The 20,518-nt window shown below is 44.0% G+C and overlaps 1 protein-coding gene across 2 annotated transcripts in view; it reads left to right on the forward strand.

The window, feature by feature from the left end:
- Positions 1–670: 670 nt before the first annotated feature.
- LOC126272555 (juvenile hormone esterase-like) overlaps positions 671–20,518 on the forward strand; it is a 378,748-nt gene continuing 358,900 nt past the window's right edge. For both annotated transcript variants that reach the window (XR_007549239.1, XM_049975474.1), the window contains exon 1: positions 671–863. Coding sequence is in view for 1 of the 2 variants with exons in the window: in XM_049975474.1 (XP_049831431.1) it covers positions 678–863 (186 nt within the window). In the remaining variant the exon portion in view is untranslated. The remainder of the gene's footprint in view (positions 864–20,518) is intronic.

Here is a 20,518-nt window from a genome sequence, read left to right on the forward strand (position 1 = left end):
GTGGTCATGCGGTAGCGTTCTCGCTTCCTGCACCCGGGTTCGATTCCCGGCGGGGTCAGGGATTTTCTCTGCCTCGTGATGACTGTGTGTTATGTGATGTCCTTAGGTTAGTTAGGTTTAACTAGTTCTAAGTTCTAGGGGACTGATGACCACAGCTGCTTTGAACCATTACTAAAAGTAGGCGCATAAATTCCAGCGGCGGCGTGTTGGAATGATTCCTTTCTGGAGCTAGATAATGATTCTGTAAGGTAGGGACAGAAAATAGTTTTGAGATAATATTTTCTAAATTTTTGTAAACTTCCGCATCAGCCTGGAATGCAGGACGAAGCCGAAGTCACTGCCGCGCCAGGGAGGAGGCACAATTTTTGATGAGCAGCCTGTGTGGGAATTCTGTACACCACATTCCAGGAGGGGGCAACTGCCGCGTCTTGGCCATCCTGTTGATGCCTGTGGTTAGTAATAGTAGGTAGTATTCCGTCCTGTCCTCTTGACACACCTGCTCGAGGCTGCAGCACTAACCGCGTTGCGCTGCGCTCGTAATCAGCCGTAACTGCTCCTGAACGCGCCTCTAAACGCTCGCGGCCTAATTACCCGCCGCGGGCAGCGGGAAGCGTTGCATGCCGGGAAAGTGTCCTCTTATAACTGCGAGGCGGCGGCGCTGGCGGCCAGTGCGAGAGATGTCGCCGCCGGAGGAAGAGGCCCGGCACGCGGAGGTCTCGCTGACAGTCCGCGTGGAGGCGGGGGCGGTGCGCGGCCGCGTCGCGGAGGCGGAGGGGGCGGCGGGCTGCCACCGGCGCTACCGCTACCGCAGCTTCCAGGGCATCCCGTACGCGCGGCCGCCACTCGGCCAACTGCGGTTCAAGGTCAGTGCCGCTGCCGTAAAAATAGCGCGCTCCGCTGTCTTCCGCGTGCCGGCACTTGGCGAGCAGCGCCGCGTCTTCCGTGCGGCGAATACGCGAGGCTGCACCTCGGTCGCATTGGGAGACGACAGGTTCACCCAACGCCGACTCAAAGGAAGGCATCGGCGCTTGTTCGTGACGTCACGTCAGCCAGGCGCGGCGAACGCCAGGTCTGTTGCAGGCATACTCATACGGGTGGTTTCTCCCTCTCTGACACAGGAAAATGTGAAACTATTGGCGGTAGTTGAACAACACACATTGATCTGAGAGATTTCTGCAATCAATTAATTGTGCAATTCATTGAACTTCTTAACAAATAGTGTACTCCTGAACTTAAATTTCCACCTGTTTTAAGGACTGACATACAAAAACAACTTCATGGTCCAGCAGCGACAGAATTCGTGCTCCTTTACCTTATTTGTAAATCTGAGGAAGTTACGTTTGTACTGGGTTGCTTTTACAAGAAACTGTGAACATATTGGTGCTCTTCTTTAGGTATCTTTATTTACTATGGAGTGAGGACCGCTGAATGTTAATGAAATATCTTGCGATTGTACACGTTGGGGGACACGGTGGGGGACGGAGAAGAGGCAAAAGAGAGATACTTGTGTTATCAAATAAATTTTTTTATCTTATAAAGTTTCTCCTTTCAGTTGCAAGAGGGGAATATTTGTCTTTTCTAATGTGCATGTTTAAAAAAGTTTAAGCTCAGTAGTATTTTGGATGTATGAAGCTATTTGGTTTCCTGTTTATCTAATGACTAGCAGCAGTTGGACATTTACACATGTAACTTAGTTCACATTTCCAGTGACGATGTCAAACGAAAATAAATAAATAAATAAAACGGGTTAATTGTAAGGGGGTTGGGGTAAGCTTCGATAATAAAATGGATCAAGTAAATATAGTTACTTGAATGTAAAATTTCCGAAGCTTGCAATGGGCCAAAGCATCTTTTCATATTGATCTACGTTTGTTTCGACAGGATTCAGTAATACAGAACTATGATCTTCATTTGTAGCTTTACAATAGTAAGAAAATCTTTCAGCTAAATAAAACTGCAGAATCCAAAATAATACCAAACATTTTGTCCAAAAAAGTGATAAGCACGCCCAGGCGTTTCTACTTGCAACAGACCTGGCGTTCGCTGTGCCTAGCTGACGTGACGTCACCAACAAGCGCCGAGGCCTTCCTTTTAGTCGGTGTTGGTTCACCCCGGTGACACCTCTCCGCGACGTCACTATGACCTGTACCTGCCCATTTTCGACAGTTGGGGATGTCTGTCGACTTTGGTGCTCGTTCCGAGTTCTGAGAGATGGGAGACGCTGTATAGCACAGTCTAAAGTCGTGTTCACACACGCAACAAGTGTCGCCACAGCTTGTGGCATACTGCATTTCCATGTGTGAACTTCCAATGTTTAGTGGCGCAACTGAAGAGACGCATCTTGTGTCATACCACAAAAAGTGTACTGTGTTGCGCTACTTTGCTTCCACCACTGCTCCCTGCTCGCAGTATTTCGAAACACGAATTCTGTCACAGTTATCGTAGAGTTATTAATTTCTGCTGTACTCCATTCTGTTTCAGTGTGTTTTCAAGTGAAAACAGTGTTTGGCACTACATTTTCGCAGCTTGTGGAACTACAATAGCGGAAAACCATTTTTGATCTACAGCAATGTATGTATGTGTATGTGGGGGGGGGGGGGGCGAGGTGGGCGGAGGTGGTGGGGGAAGGGATATTTGCAAAAGATTTTTGGATGAATAAATAAACTTAATACACGTAACAAAAGAAGCGAGTCGTGTATACTGCATAATTTGTGAGGCCAAGCATTGTATGAACTGTCGATTACATGCAGGAAATAGCTCCAGAGTGTGATGTGGCAGCTGTTAATCTAAAAATTAGTTAACCTAAATTTGTCAATGAATACAATAAAATTATTATAAAATGGCATCAGAGATTGAGGGATGTCTTTGTGTAGATATGTCCATATAGCCAGTGAAAAATTCGTACTAATTCCAATAAAAACGCAGTTGCCAGTAGCACTGTTGATATTTTTAGAAATGTCGTGAGTCTGATATATCGATATTTAAAATCTCTGTACAGGCTCTCGATATAACCAAAAGAATTATCGATACTTCGTCGGGAGAAATATTAACGAATTGGCCAAAAAATATCGGATGCACATTGTAAAAAAACTGCCAGTTTTAAAGCTGAATATTTAGGTATCGATTTGTTATTGTGAGATATTTTGTACATCAACAAACTAGCAGCCTGCTTATCCGTCTTAGAGCAAGAGTTGAAAGGAAAAAGATGCACGTTCACGCTTGTCGGTAAACACTCTGTTTATAATGGTAACTGCTTGTAAGTGGCACAATAAAATGTGTCCGATGGGTCCGTCGTTCGGTTTCGTGACATATCGGATTTGTCTGGATCGCTTCATGCCGACTTACCTGTTTTTCGTTCTTGCGAACGCCATCAAACTAGCAGTTGTAGTGTCAAAATTGCGAGGTGAAGTTAAACGTTGGTGTGTGTATGTTGGTAGCACCGGACGCCAATGACGTCATCATTTCCCTCACACGTCTCCGTCCACCGCTAAGACCAAAATTGTTATTTACATTTTGGTTCATCAGCTTCTGCAGCTGTGTTTGAAGAATCCCGAGTTGAAGAAATAACGCATTTGCTGCGTTAAAAATCGTTTTTTAGCGCAAGTGGTGTGCTGCTTCTTCACATCGGAAATCTTGTTATTCCACCCACATCGCCACCCCACAGTGCAACTAGACTTCTTCTTCGTGACGTCTATACTTGATTCACACAGTCAAGGAGGAAGACTGGACGTGTTGAAAACTCAAGTAGTAAAACTCCTTCACACAGTGAAAGTAATATTGTGCTCTACTACAATTTTAAAAGAACAATTTGAAATATTTATCGAAAATTGCGATAAAAATATAATATAAACTAGAAATATCGGCACTCGATACAGCCATTTCGATATTGATATATCGGTGATATTTGTTGGAGAAAGTATCGATATCTCCACATTTGTTCAACTGTCCTGCCTGCCAGGCTTATTTATGTTCTCTCTCTTCAATTGAAAGAAAACAGCCCTCGGTCACTATTTTTAAAGAATTAACTGGGTTTCAACACAACATTTATAAATGACATATAAGTACTGCCAGTCTTTCGCGATGATTCTGTACCTATACTCTGTATCATACGTTTTTAGTCATAATTCTGTGACCATGTTATAGATCATTCTATGATTTAAATTCTGAGGAAGACACTCCTAGCAGTGTTGAAACCCGGTTAATTCGTTAAAAATAGTGACCGAGGCTTGTTTTCTTTCAATTGTGACTATTCACGGTCTCTGAACGTGCAGCCATGTACAAAATTTTGTTTGTCTCTCTTCATTTTTCTACATCTGCACCTACATCTACATGGATACTCTCCCAAAAACACTTAAGTGCCTGGCGTAGGGTTCATCGAGCCGCCTCCACAATAATTCTCTATTATTCCGCTCTCGAAAGCGCGCGGATGAAACGAACACCTATATCCTTCCGTATGAGATCTGATTTCCATTATTTTATTATGATGGTCAATTATCCCTCTATAGATCGGCGTGAACAAAATATCCGTATATTTTTAACGATATATTTGATACTTTAAAAAGGTTTTGGTTTCAAACTTATTTAAATTTAGAAAAGTTTATCGCATAGTAAGAGCACTGAAAATAGTGTGCAGGAACTGAGAAATCAGAGTCTTAGGTGAAACTGAGAAGGAAACTCCGGATGAATGTGGCTCCACAGAATTTTCGAACCATGGGGACTACCGTGAGCAGAATGTCAGTTGAAGTAACTACACGGTACTCTAGTAAATTACTGCATTTTATGAAAGCTGATGACGCCTCACTCAAAGTATTCACAGTATGCATCCTTCGCATTGATGCAGGGTTCAGCTTTTGGCTTCCGTAGTCTGGGACAAACAGCAGCCTCACCAGAAGAGATGCTCGATCACTGAATGGAAACCTTCGAGGTGACAAGTCTCTGTAGAAAAAGTCGGTGGCCCGAAGTGAGGTGAGCATGGAGGACAAAAAACTCGTTCACTCGATCCGCCCCCCTGGTCAGATCAGTGCGCATCAATAGTCACAGAAATAAGCAGCAGTAACTTTGTACGAGGGCACTTCAAATGGTGTCACATGTCGCACCACTGCGCAACCACATTGGTGCATTGTCAGAAGGAAGTGCCTGTTTCAGGTTTCCTGCATGGGCAGTTCTTCTGCGATTTGGATGACGAGTGCGTCACAATGTGGGGGTGAAGTGGCGCAGTAACTGGAAACATAGCCCAAAGTACCGTGGACGGTACGATTATTGTGGGCGAAACGCCTAAATTACACACAGATTCACCATGAAATTATGGTGGCTAAAGCCACACAGACGTGGCTGATGCTGATCGGGAAGGAAGGCCACCGACATCCACCCAGGCGACAATGTCCAGGCGATAGAGGAACTGAGTCTCAGCAATTACAGATTTTCCAACGACGAGGACGGCCACACAGCGGTCTTCCTATGGCCCTGTGAACAAGCAGCGGATTTCTATTGCCGAGGGACTGACTGACTGGAAAAACGTCCCAGCTGTTTACAGAGACTTGGTAATTACGTTGAAAAATAGTGTCATGTGTGTGTGTCTGTTTGAAGTTCACCGCAGCATTCAGTAAAAGTTACTTGGCCTGTCATAGTAATGGGTAACTTACTTTTCAGATTCCACTCGCTGTTGTTGTGGTCTTCAGTCCGAGATCTGGATTGATGCAACTCTCCATACTTCTTTATCCTGCGCAAGCCTCTTCATCTCCGAGTAACTACCGCAACCTACATCCTTCTGAATTTTCTTGCTGTATTCGTCTACGTCTCCCGCACACACTTCCCACTAATACTAAATTAATGATCCCTTGATATCTCAGAACATGTCCTACCAACCGATCCCTTCTTCTAGTCAGGCACTGCCACAAATTTCTTTTCTCCCAAAATCTATTCAGTACCTTCTCATTAGTTATGTGCTGCCGGCCGCGGTGGCCAAGCGGTTCTAGGCGCTCAGTCCGGAACCGCGCGACTGCTGCGGTCGCTGGTTCGAATCCTGCCTCGGGCATAGATGTGTGTGATGTCCTTAGGTTCGTTAGGTTTAAGTAGTTCTAAGTTCTGGGGGACTGATGACCACAGATGTTAAGTCCCATAGTGCTCAGAGCCATTTGACCCATCTAATCTTCAGCATTCTTACGTAGTATCACACTGCAAAAGCTTCCATTCTCTTCTTGTCTAAACTGTTTATCATCACGTTTCACTTTCGCACATGGCCACACTCCATACAAATACTTTCAGAAAAGATTTCCTGACACTTAAATCTACACTCGATGTTAACAGATTTCTCTTATTCAGAAACGCTTTTTTTGTCATTACCAGACTAAATTTTATATGCTCTCTACTTCGGCCGTCATCAGTTATTTTGCTCCCCAAATAACAAAACTCATCTACTACTTTAAGTGTCTCGTTTCCTAATCAGATACCCTTTGCATTACCTGATTTAATTCCATTACATTCCATTATCCTCGCTTTGCTTTTGTTGACGTTCATCTTTTAACCTCCTTCCGAGACGCTGCCCATTTCGTTCAGCAGATTTTCTAAGTCCCTTGATGTTGTTGACAGAATTACAATGTCATCGGGAAAACTCACTTTTTTTGTTCTCCCTGGTCTTTAATTCCTACTTCAAATATTTCGTCTGTTTCAGTTACTGCTTGCTCAGTGTACATATCGGATAAGATCGGGGACAGGTTACAACACTGTCTCACTCCCTCCTCAACTATTGATACCCTTCCATGCCCCTCGACTCTTATGATGCTCTACACGAAGCAAATTCCTTGAGCTATTGCTAGTACCGAGTCGACGCGTTAGGCAAGTAAAGTTCGTACGCCATTGCACGCTTGTATAACATTGTGTCTGGTCTGAGCAAGTGTTCACTGACAATGTTAGTATACATGTTGGTGTTGATCTTCAGTTGTGGCGTACTAGAACAGCTCACACAAACTGCACACTGGTTACAGCACTTTACGAATTTTCAATAAGGAGTTGAGAAACGATCGTAAATTAGATAGTAACAAAAGTTGATTGTCTAATATTGCGGAAACTAGGGACGTTTGGACCTGCGTTGATAACGTGTTACTCTCTACTGTGACATAAAGAGTCAGATGGTCAGAGCGAATCTATGAAAGAACGAGGAGTGGCGCTGCTATTATTTACATTTTAGTAACAATTAAAGGGGATCAACCACAGCAAATTGCAACATTGACTGCAGAGATGGCTGTTCGTGGCCGTGTGACCATATCGGTGGATAGCTTTACAGGGGATAAAGCGTGGAAATGCTGGCCATCGACCCAGTCTGCAGACAGCATGTTGAGTCAAAGCCTGCAACCTTCTCGACTGTAATGCTTTATGAGTCACGTGGAGATTGACTGACTGCCAAATGGCAACATCGGCCTGGGACGTGAGTGACAGCTTGCTGGCACATGATCGGCACGACAGCTGGTCGTGTTGTTACGAAGCCCCGAGATTCCGAAGTCCCCAGTCTCAAGCTGAGGCTGCCGTGGGCACATCTCCATCCATGTCTCAGCACTGGCAGGTCGGGCTACCATGGATGGCTTACTGGAAGCCGTTCCGCCAAGTGTAGTTTCCTGGGACGTCAATCTGCCTGCCGAGGTGAAAGAATATTGAGAGCAGCAGCGCGGTGAAACTCAAGCAGTAGCTTCAGATCATAGGCCACGCCGAACAACTTACGTGCAACACAAAATTTAGCGAAATAAAAAATAGCGCGGATTGTACTAACCGCTGATGGACTCAAGTTACTATCGTTACATTAACATGTTACATATTTTATTGTTAAAATCCTAGCCGTTTGAGGCACGTTAAATGTAGGGGTGCACGCAAACAGTGTCGGGAGTGGAAGACAGAGACCGTGACACTCCCTCACCCCCACAAAACCGAAACCTGGATCCTCTCCTGGTCCGGATTCGCTGACAAAAATAAACAAAAGATATTTAATGGATACCACTCAAATCAGTGCATCAAGGAGTTCATATTATGACGAAGACGTAAAGGACTTCTCAGAAAGTTAAAGACCGATAAACGAAGCAATTATATTACGAATGATAACGGCTGAATTTTAAATAAAAGTGATACACAAAGAAAAGAATATAGTTTTTCAGTGCGGGTGTTTTTGGCATGAGGTACACAAAATTCGGTGTAGTGGAAGACGAAAATTACAGAGACGGAGACCAAAGAGGTAATTATTAATTGAAGAGCAAAATTTGTTAAGTATGAAGGGATGAAGTAAATAAAAGAAAATACCAAATAGAATAAGACGGCTATTCCAGAAAAGAGTGAGATTTAAACTAATGATAACAGAATCTCGATACGGTATCTCAAAGGAAACAAAACAGTTCGGAAATTTGTTCGAGAGAATTTGGGAAGAAATAAACAACACATACTTAGAGAAACGAGAGAAAAGAATAAGAATATGAAGAGGAGGAGGGGGAGATCAGTGTTTAACGCCCCGTCGACAACACGTTCATTAGAGGCAGATGGTTCAAATGGCTCTAAGCACTAAGGGACTTAACATCCTAGGTCATCAGTCTCCCAGACTTGGAACTACGTAATCCAGACTAACCTAAAGATATCACACACATCCACGCTCGAGGCAGGATTCGAACCTGCGACCGTAGCAGCAGCGCGGCTCCGGACTGAAGCGCCTAGAACCGCTCGGCCACCCCGGCCGGCCATTAGAGGCGGAGCACAAGCTCAGATTAGGGAAGGATGGGGAACGACATCGGCCGTGCCCTTCCAAAGAAACCATCCCGGCATTTGCCAGAAGCGATTTAGGGTAATCACGGAAAACTTACATCAGGATGGCTGGACGCTGGTTTGAACCGTCTTCCTCCCGAAAACGAGTCCAGTGAGCTGAGAGAATACAAATAACATAAAAAAAAGTTATGTTACGAATATATTACATAACTATTAAGACGGCAAATGACATCCACTAATAACACGACGACACTGTACAAACGTTCCAAAATTTCAAAATATTAAGCAGAAGCACAAATCGTCAATGACAGAAATACTGACAATTTGGATATAATGCCAGTTGAGATGTCGAGGTACGAAGAAAGGAAAGGCGCCATCACATGATGCAATTTTAATGGAAATGGTTAAACTAGAAGGAATGGTAATACAGTAGGAACCAGCAAAATTATTTACCAAATGTCTACACAGCAAGGTAACTCAAAAAAACTGGAACAGTGCAATAGCAGTTTTTCTCCACAGCATAGTAGTCAAACAAGACTTAAGCAAACTGTAAACGACTCAGGTTCCTCTCTATAATGGACAAGATATTCACATAAATAACAACCGTCTGCAGAGAGGAAAATAAACATAGTCTTGAAGCAAGTGGGTTTTAAAAAGATGACAGCACATCAGACTCATTGCAGGTATGAAAAGAGCTTGAAACGTCCCCTTAGAAAATTAATGAATTACTGTGCTGGTAAACCCCTTACGTTATTTGATTTTCAAACAGCTGAGCAAAACTGAACGTACTCAGACATATCTCTCTTTACTTATTCTGATCATCACTAAACTGACACAATATGTTTTAGCGCAACCCAATCTGACTTTCAAAAATCCCTACAAAAGAGTGGCCCTGACTAACAATAACCTATACCTTTCATGAATCACTTACCTCACAAAAATCTTCGTTACTCCAACTACTGCAATACAGCGAGCGCCACTACTGCCAGCTAAATAAAAGATTCTAACTACTGAAGGCACTAACTACTGATAGGCATAGTTAGCAAATGAAAGATTTTGTTAAAGAACAAACAATGTATTTTACCTGGAGATACTAAAAGGTATCAGATAGATTATATAATGGTAAGACAGAGATTTAGGAACCAGGTTTTAAGTTGTAAGACATTTCCAGGGGCAGATGTGGACTCTGACCACAATCTATTGGTTATGACCTGTAGATTAAAACTGAAGAAACTGCAAAAATGTGGGAAATTAAGGAGATGGGACCTGGATAAACTGACTAAACCAGAGGTTGTGCAGAGTTTCAGGGAGAGCATAAGGGAACAATTGACAGGAACAGGGGAAAAAAATACAGTAGAAGAAGAATGGGTAGCTCTGAGGGATGTAGTAGTGAAGGCAGCAGAGGATAAAGTAGGTACAAAGACGAGGGCTGCTAGAAATCCTTGGGTAACAGAAGAAATATTGAATTTAATTGATGAAAGGAGAAAATATAAAAATGCAGTAAATGAAGCAGGCAAAAAGGAATACAAACGTCTCAAAAATGAGATCGACAGGAAGTGCAAAATGGCTAAACAGGGATGGCTAGAGGACAAATGTAAGGATGTAGAAGCTTATCTCACTAGGGGTAAGATGGATACTGCCTACAGGAAAATTAAAGAGACCTTTGGAGAGAAGAGAACCACGTGTATGAATATCAAGAGCTCAGATGGCAGCCCAGTTCTAAGCAAAGAAGGGAAGGCAGAAAGGTGGAAGGAGTATATAGAGGGTCTATACAAGGGCGATGTACTTGAGGACAATATTATGGAAATGGAAGAGGATGTAGATGAAGACGAAATGGGAGATACGATACTGCGTGAAGAGTTTGACAGAGCACTGAAAGACCTGAGTCGAAACAAGGCCCCCGGAGTAGACAACATTCCATTAGAACTACTGACGGCCTTGGGAGAGCCAGTCATGACAAAACTCTACCAGCTGGTGAGCAAGATGTATGAGACAGGCGAAATACCCTCAGACTTCAAGAAGAATATAATAATTCCAATCCCAAAGAAAGCAGGTGCTGACAGATGTGAAAATTACCGAACTATCAGTTTAATAAGCCACGGCTGCAAAATACTAACGCGAATTCTTTACAGACGAATGGAAAAACTGGTAGATGCAGACCTCGGGGAGGATCAGTTTGGATTCCGTCGAAATGTTGGAACACGTGAGGCAATACTGACCTTACGACTTATCTTAGAAGAAAGATTAAGAAAAGGCAAACCTACGTTTCTAGCATTTGTAGACTTAGAGAAAGCTTTTGACAATGTTGACTGGAATACTCTTTTTCAAATTCTAAAGGTGGCAGGGGTAAAATACAGGGAGCGAAAGGCTATTTATAATTTGTACAGAAACCAGATGGCAGTCATAAGAGTCGAGGGGCATGAAAGGGAAGCAGTGGTTGGGAAAGGAGTGAGACAGGGTTGTAGCCTCTCCCCGATGTTATTCAATCTGTATATTGAGCAAGCAGTAAAGGAAACAAAAGAAAAATTTGGAGTTGGTATTAAAATTCATGGAGAGGAAGTAAAAACTTTGAGGTTCGCCGATGACATTGTAATTCTGTCAGAGACGGCAAAGGACTTGGAAGAGCAGTTGAACGGAATGGACAGTGTCTTGAAAGGAGGATATAAGATGAACATTAACAAAAGCAAAACGAGGATAATGGAATGTAGTCAAATTAAATCGGGTGATGCTGAGGGAATTAGATTAGGAAATGAGACACTTAAAGTAGTAAAGGAGTTTTGCTATTTAGGAAGTAAAATAACTGCTGATGGTCGAAGTAGAGAGGATACAAAATGTAGACTGGCAATGGCAAGGAAAGCGTTTCTGAAGAAGAGAAATTTGTTAACTTCGAATATAGATTTATGTATCAGGAAGTCGTTTCTGAAAGTATTTGTTTGGAGTGTAGCCATGTATGGAAGTGAAACATGGACGATAACTAGTTTGGACAAGAAGAGAATAGAAGCTTTCGAAATGTGGTGCTACAGAAGAATACTGAAGATAAGGTGGATAGAGCACGTAACTAATGAGGAGGTATTGAATAGGATTGGAGAGAAGAGAAGTTTGTGGCACAACTTGACTAGAAGAAGGGATCGGTTGGTAGGACATGTTTTGAGGCATCAAGGGATCACAAATTTAGCATTGGAGGGCAGCGTGGAGGGTAAAAATCGTAGAGGGAGACCGAGAGATGAGTACACTAAGCAGATTCAGAAGGATGTAGGTTGCAGTAGGTACTGGGAGATGAAGCAGCTTGCACAGGATAGAGTAGCATGGAGAGCTGCATCAAACCAGTCTCAGGACTGAAGACAACAACAACAACAACAAGATCAACACATCGAAATGAAGTAGTAGACATAGCTATCAACTGTAGAATGAGTTTTTGTATTTACCGCACGTGAAGACGTCGACTGATTGACTAGTGGGTATGTCCATGGAGGACGTCTGGTAAAAATAAACGGATTTTCGAAACCAAAATTATGACGTGTCTGATCTGCAATATTTTTCAGTCAGTATGCTGGCATGTTCCCGACGACTCTGGCTTCTTCCTGAGTGTTCGGAGCGTCAAAACCTCAGGAAACGGCTCTGCGATTTCTGAGCACCTCTGCCAGCAAATCCAGCTGCCTTTTCCACGAAGGCGACTGCCGCTTGGCCCCCGGGCAGTATGCTGAGAATGGTACACAGCTAACGGGAGGGGGTGAAAGGCGGAGCCCTGTCGCTTTGAAACTGGGGCACTCCGGTGCCTCGCAGTAAACAGCCAAGTTCAAATGGTTCAAATGGCTCTGAGCACTAACTTCTGAGGTCATCAGTCGCCTAGAACTTAGAACTACTTAAACCTAACTAACCTAAGGAAATCACACACATCCTTGCCCGAGGCAGGATTAGAACCTGCGACCGTAGCGGTCGCGCGGCTCCAGACTGTAGTGCCTAGAACCGCATGGCCACCCCGGCACGCAAACAGCCAAGTTACGAACAACTTAAATTGCGAGGAACAGATAGAAAATGTTGTGGGAGAGGCTAACCAAAGACTGCGTTTTATTGACAGGACACTTAGAAAATGTGACAGATCTACTAAGGAGACTGCCTACACTACGCTTGCCCGTCCTCTTTTAGAATACTGCTGCGCGCAATGGGATCCTTACCAGATAGGACAGACGGAGTACATCGAAAAAGTTCAAAGAAGGGCAGCACGTTTTGTATTATCGCGAAAGATGGGACACAGTATCACAGAAATGATACAGGATTTGCGCTGGACATAATTAAAAGAAAGGCGTTTTTCGTCACGACGGAATCTTCTCACGTAATTCCAATCACCAACTTTCTCCTCCGAATGCGAAAATATTTTATTGGCACCGACCTACATAGGGAGAAACGATCACCACGATAAAATAGGGGAAATCAGAGCTCGTACGCAAAGATATAGGTATTCGTGCTTTCCGCGCCTTGTACGAGATTGGAATAATAGAGAACTGTGAAGGTGGTTCGATGAACCCTCTGCCAGGCACTTAAATGTGATTTGCAGAGTATCCATCTAGATGTACAGGGTGGCGCACGAGATGTGTTACCATTTTGTTATCGAATATAAACTTTATTGTCAATACAATCTGAAAGGAACATATACTACAATGAAGAGCCGTCCATGGAGATTTGTTGTAACTCGGCACATGCTCAATATGTCCACCATTTCGTTTCCTAACTTCCTTCAAACGAACACAGAAGTTGGTGATTACCCTACGGCACATTTCTTCCGTAATTTCACTGCAACCTTGAAGAATAAGTCTCCTGAGCTCCATTAAATCACGTGGACGTTTCGGGAAATTTTTTCCTTTAGGTACCCCCAAGAAAAAAGCCACATGGGTTGAGGTCTGGACTATTGGAGGGGGGGGGGGGGGGCAATTTTGTCCGTCATTGAAGCGGCCTGGAAACCTGAGTGAAAAGGTCCGCATGTCGAAATGCTCGTGTAAAAACTCCAACACAGTGTTTACAGTATGTGGCCTTGCTCCATCTTGTATGAACCACTGCGTGTTGTAGGGCAAGGCAGTAGCAAGAAGCTGCGGAATGAAGCTATTGCGAAGCAAGCTCAAATAACTCTCGATGTTCACAGTTTCTTCAAGGAAAAAAGGTCAAATAAGTCCGTGACTGGAAATTGCTGCCCACGCTGTAATCCTCGGCGCATAATGTTGTCGTTCATGAAGCACTTGTGGGTTTCCAGTGGCCCAAAAGCGTACATTTTGTTTGTTAACCACACTGTCTAAATGAAAATGCGTCTCTTCTGAAAACCAAACGTTGTTGAGAGTTTCTTCCCTATCCTCCGCCCTGAGCAAACAGTAGTCTTTGCTGTTTGTTTTCTTCAGTGAGCTTCTGTGCACAGATAATCTTGTATGGGTACATATGGAGGTCACTTTTAAGAATGCGTTGAACGGAGCGTGTGGATATTCCCAGTTGCACTGCTGCCTTTCCATACGATTTCCCGGGACTTCTCTGTACAGCAGCTCGTAGCGCTTCAGTATTTTCCGGCGAACAAACAGGCTTAGGTCGAGGTCGCTTCGCTTCCAATACTGTTCCTTCCTGTACAAATTTATCGTACAACCTGTGGATGGTCTTCTTGCAAGGGACCCATCGTGTGTTAAACTGTTGTCGGAAACGCCTCTGAGTCAGAAATAGGCTTTTCGTTTCATGAAAAAGTAACATAATTGCCGATCGTTGCTGTGTCGTCAGTCTTCAATTGTCAGCCATTGCCGCTTACTAGTCTCCTAGCGGCAGTATCGTGAATTACTCGTCATTTCGTAACTCATTTGTTTTTCCAAGCTCTGCTGGTACCCCTGTAGAGATCCCAGCGGGATATCTAATGTGCGTCGTAAATAATTTCACAATTATTGTGAAAGAAACAATTGGTAACACATTTCGTGCGCCACACTGTAGATGTAGAAAGCTGGAAGTCGCGAGGTGACAGCCATAGCCCCACCGCCAGACCCACAGTGCACAGCGCCCGTGACGCGGCGAGGGGAGATTTCGACACTGTAAGTGCCCGAACAAGATGGGGTGCGTAACAGGCGAATGCCTGATAGCTAAATTTGTGGAGAATCTCGGGAGGTTGTGGTTTGTCGACCAATTGGCCTGTACAAACCTGGGGGCACTGAGTGAAAATTATCGGCCTAGGGAAATGTCACGCGGATATCGGGCCTGAATAACAATCCCCATTACATCTGAGATATCTCACGATAGTAATTCAGCCCTGAATTAATAACTTTACCTGATTGCTTGATAAATTAGAGGGGTCGAACGTGAGTATTACGATTCCTCAAAAAAAAAAAAAAAAAAAAAAAAATCACCACACACTAAGAATAACTCACTTACACATAGTAAATGAGCTGTCAGTTGCGAAAAAGAGCTTACAATTCTATATATAGACTGACTAATTAAACGAACTTTCCAGTCAAGCCGTCGGATATCACTACAATTCCACAGAATAGAACGTCAAGAATCAAACCAGAAATCAAAATCTACGGCACTGTATTGTCCCTTAAGACGAGAGCAGATCAACAAAAATTGAGACTGGTATTTTCACAGATGTGTACTACTCAATTTCAGCTTTACAGAATCTTTTTCAAAGCACATGCTCCCTACTTGAATGCACTTTTTACAGCATCTCTAAGTCCTCGAACACACCATGCAGGTCATTCTTTGTCGAGTCCTTGAGAATCGCTTCATTGTTCTTGGGCTTGCTTCAGAGTTCTCAAATCGAATGCCCTGAAGCTTTGCCTTTAGTGATGGAAGTTAAAAAAAACACAGGGAGCAAGATAGGAGCTATAATACGGATGCGGTACACAGATAACGTTGAATTGAACTAGAAACTACATGACTTGATTTGCAACATGGGGCCACACATTGTCATGATGAAGTCGCCACCCAGTCTTAGAAAGTTCTGGAATTTTCCTTGAAATGTGCTTCCTCAGTTTACCAAAACTGAAGTGTAGTGTCCTGCTGTAACAGTAGTGTGAGAGGGATGTGCACACTCGTAAATCATTCCATGACAGTCAAGTAATGTAATCGCAATCACTTTCCGTGCAGATGGAACAACTTCCGTTTTTTTTTTTTTTTTTTTGGTATTGAGAAACTGGGCATTTCCATACTGTGCTGGCTAGCTTCCGTTCAGGATAATAATAATGCAGCCATGTCTCAACACCGGTGATAATCACTCCAGAAAAGCATCCAAAATTCTGCCCAACTGGTGCGTTAGATCGTCAAAGGGTCTGCCGATTATGCTCCAAACGTTCTCAACCGGGGAGAGATCCGGCGACCTTGCTGGCCAAAGTAGCAAAGTGGCAAGCACGAAGACAGGCAGCACAGACCCTCAGAGACTCATTGCTTCGCTGGAATGTACACTACCGTCTATTAAAATTGCTACACCAAGAAGAAATGCAGATGATAAACGGATATTCATTGGACAAATATATTATACAAGAACTGACATGTGATTACATTTTCACGCAATTTGGGTGCATAGATCCTGAGAAATCAGTACCCAGAACAACCATCTCTGGCCGTAATACGCCTGGGCCTTGAGTCAAAAAGAGCTCGGATTGGGTGCACAGGTACAGCTGCCCATGCAGCTTCAACACGATATCACAGTTCATCAAGGGTAGTGACTGGCGTATTGTGACGAGCCAGTTGCTCGTCCATCATTGACCAGGCGTTTTCAATTGGTGAGAGATCTGGAGACTGTGCTGGCCAGGGCAGCAGTCGAACGTTTTCAGTATCCAGAAATGCCCGTACAGGACGTGGAACATGCGGTCGTGCATTATCGTGCTGAAATGTAGGGTTTCGCAGGGATCGAATGAAGGGTAGAGCCATGGGTTGTAACACATCTGAAATGTAACGTCCACTGTTCAAAGTGCCGTCAATGCGAACAAGAGGTGACACAGACGTGTAACAAATGGCACCACGTACCATTACGCCCCGGGTGATACGCCAGTATGGCGATGACGAATACACGCTTCCAATGTGCGTTCACCGCGATGTCGCAAAACACGGATGCGACCATGATGATGCTGTAAACAGAACCTGGATTCATCCGAAAAAATGACGTTTTGCCATTCGTGCACCCAGGTGCGTCGTTGACTACACCATCGCAGGAGCTCCTGTCTGTGATGCAGCGTCAAGGGTAACTGCAGCCATGGTCTCTGAGCTGATAGTCCATGCTGCTACAAACGTCGTCGAGCTGTTCGTGCAGATGGTTGTTATCTTGCAAACGTACCCATTTGTTGGCTCAGGGATCGAGACGTGACTGCACGATCCGTTACAGTCATGCGGATAAGCTGCCTGTCATCTCGACTGCTAGTGATACGAGGCCGTTGGGATGCAGCACGGTGTTCCGTATTCCCCTCTGAACCCAACGATTCCATATTCTGCTAACAGTCATTGGATCTCGACCAACGCAAGCAGCAATGTCGCGAGCAATCGCGATAGGCTACAATCCGACCTTTATCAAAGTCGGAAACGTGTTGGTACGCACTTCTCCTCCTTGCACGAGGCATCACAACAACGTTCTCCAGGTAACGCCGGTTAACTGCTGTTTGTGTATGAGAAATCGGGTGGAAACTTTCCTCATGTAAGCACGTTGTAGGTGTCGCCACCGGCGCCAACCTTGTGTGAATGCTCTGAAAACCTAATCATTTTCATATCACAGGATCTCTTTCCTGTCGGTTAAATTTCGCGTCTGTCATCTTCGTGGTGTAGCTATTTTAATGGCCAGTAATGTAAGACGAGTATGGCTTATTCTTAAGGGCAAGAAAATGGGAACCATAGTATCGTAGACGTCAGTCAGTCAGGTTGGTATCCCGCCACTTTCCTGAGCGTCTCCAGACAAGTTTCCTCTGGTCATCGGAGATCATTTCGAAGTGTGACTCATCAATGAAGACGATACTACTCTGTTCAATGAGATTCCAGGTAGAAACGTGTCTGGAGACTCCACGGACAGCGGTGGGATACCAATCTATCACTCGCCATATGGTCCGACAACCGGGACTGATAGTCTAAGGTGCCTTTCTTTCCATCAGGACACCTTCGTTTATTATCGTCGGCACCCTTACATTACTGCGATACGTACACGATAATCTTCGACCTGTTGTCTTGGCGTCCATGGCAAGCCATCCATGGCTTACATTTTAGCAAGGTAATCCTCGCCCGCACACGCCGATCTTTTTGCTGTGCTTGCAAAAGCCTACCGTGGCCCGCAAGGTCGCTGGATGTTACCCAAATCGGGAACGTTTGGAGCGTTATCGGCAGAGCCCTCCAACCAGCTCGGGGCTGGGCGATATAACGCGCCAATTGGACAGAATTTGGCACGATATCCCCCAGGAGGACATTTAACAACTCTATAAATCAATGACAAGCCGGTTAGCTGCCTGCATAACGGCCAGAGGTGGACTAACGCGTTACTGACTTGCTCAATTTGTGAAGCTCTTTAACTTTAACAAATCAACCAATTTTTGTGAAACTGCATCATTTGCATTTGTTCGTCTGAACATGTAGGTCACTTCTACCGATTTTCGTCCCATTCTGATAATTCTTTCATGGTGCGTCGTTTTCTCTTTGTCTTAGAGTAGATAAGAAGGACGGATCCTCAAAATTACAGACCAATATCCTTAACATCGGTTTGTTGCATGATTCTCGAACATATTCTCAGTTCGAATATAATGAATTTCCTTGAGACAGAGAGGTTGCTGTCCATGCATCAGCACGGCTTTAGAAAGCATCGCTCCTGCGAAATGCAACTCATCCTTTTTTCGCATGATATCTTGCGAACCATGGATGAATTGTATCAGACGGATGCCATATTCCTTGACTTCCGGAAAGCATTTGACTCGGTGCCCCACTGCAGACTCCTGACTAAGGTACAAGCATCTGGGATTGGTTCCCAAATATGTGAGTGGCTCGAAGACTTCTTAAGTAATAGAACCCAGTACGTTGTTCTCGATGGTGAGTGTTCATTGGAGGTATCATCTGGAGTGTCCCAGGGAAGTGTGGTAGGTCCGCTGTTGTTTTCTGTCTACATAAATGATCTTTTGGATAGGGTGAATAGCAATGTGTGGCTGTTTGCTGATGATGCTGTGGTGTACGGGAACGTGTCGTCGTTGAGTGACTGCAGGAGGACACAAGATGACTTGGACAGGATTTGTGATTGGTGTAAAGAATGGCTGCTAACGCTAAATATAGATAAATATAAATTAATGCAGATGAATTGGAAAAAGAATCCCGTAATGTTAGAATACTCCATTAGTAGTGTAGCGCTTGACACAGTCACGTCGATTACATATTTGGGCGTAACATTGCAGAGCGATATGAAGTGGGACAAACATGTAATGGCAGTTGTGGGGAAGGCGGATAGTCGTCTTCGGTTCATTGGTAGAATTTTGGGAAGATGTGGTTTATCTGTAAAGGAGACCGCTTATAAAACACTAATACGACCTATTCTTGAGTACTGCTCGAGCGTTTGTGATCCCTATAAGGTCGGATTGAGGGAGGACATAGAAGGAATTCAAAGGCTGGCTGCTAGATTTGTTACTGGTAGGTTTGATAATCACGCGAGTGTTACAGAAATGCTTCAGGAACTCGGGTGGGAGTCTCTGGAGGAAAGGAAGCGTTCTTTTCGTGAATCGCTACTGAGGAAATTAAGAGAACCAGCATTTGAGGCTGTCTGCAGTACAATTTTACTGCCACCAACTTATATTTCGCGGAAAGACCACAAAAATAAGATAAGAGAGATTATGGCTCGTACAGAAGCATATAGGCAGTCATTTTTCCCTCGTTCTGTTTGGGAGAGAAGATGTTAGTTGTGGTACGAGGTACCCTCAGCCACCCACCGTATGGTAGATTGCGGAGTATGTATGTAGATGTAGATGTAGATGTGTATAGCAGTAGAATAAGATTCATAAATTTATTTTGTTACAAGGGAATGTCTGTATAGTACGTATTTGAAAAGGAAAACAATCCATTTCCGCGATCTCTAGTTTCAGATTTATTTTTAACGGTCTTTCCTAGGAAAGGCAACTGTTTGAGGAATAGGGGGCGATAAATAACATTTTGCTTGTGGTCTTGGATCCATGTCATGATAAGGTCGTCGATCTGTAATTTGCCTAATTTTCGGGAAACCTCTGTCATGGAAAGCTAAATGGCTATAAAACAGGAGAAGCAGATTCATATTATGGAACGGTATGGAGCTATACGACATATTTTGTGTATGAAAAGTAACCCGACATGCGCTCCAGATGCATTTCAGCTGGAAACCTGAGCGAAAGTTGTGAGAACCGAAAGAAGACAATCGAGTGCAATGACACGCCCAACAGTTTTGTTTGAACGAAGCTACTACACTCAGCCCTCGTGTTGAATCTAGTCTTAATGTGGAGTCGAATGTTAAAGCTATATATGTTATCACCGAGGAGAAACGCAACAGAAGACGAACATGACAGTTTTAGCAGTAAGCAGAGGAGGAGGAGCGTGAAAACGTGCACCTGGCACTGCAACTGGTAGTCGAAGTGGATGTGGAACAGAGGTGGAGGCAAGTGTAGGTGTAAACAGAGAGCCACTGTAAGACTGCGCAACGAGACACAATCTATGACAAAGAATTTCGCACAGAATACGACACAACGACGGAAGAAAAGCTGTGGACAGCGATTCAGTTATACGGAGGCAGACTCACACGTCTTCCCAAATGTACAGGACTCCAGTAAGCGCTCATTCAAAACAG

Source organism: Schistocerca gregaria, chromosome 5 (genome assembly GCF_023897955.1).
Source record: "Schistocerca gregaria isolate iqSchGreg1 chromosome 5, iqSchGreg1.2, whole genome shotgun sequence".
Classification (NCBI taxonomy): Eukaryota; Metazoa; Arthropoda; class Insecta; order Orthoptera; family Acrididae; genus Schistocerca; species Schistocerca gregaria.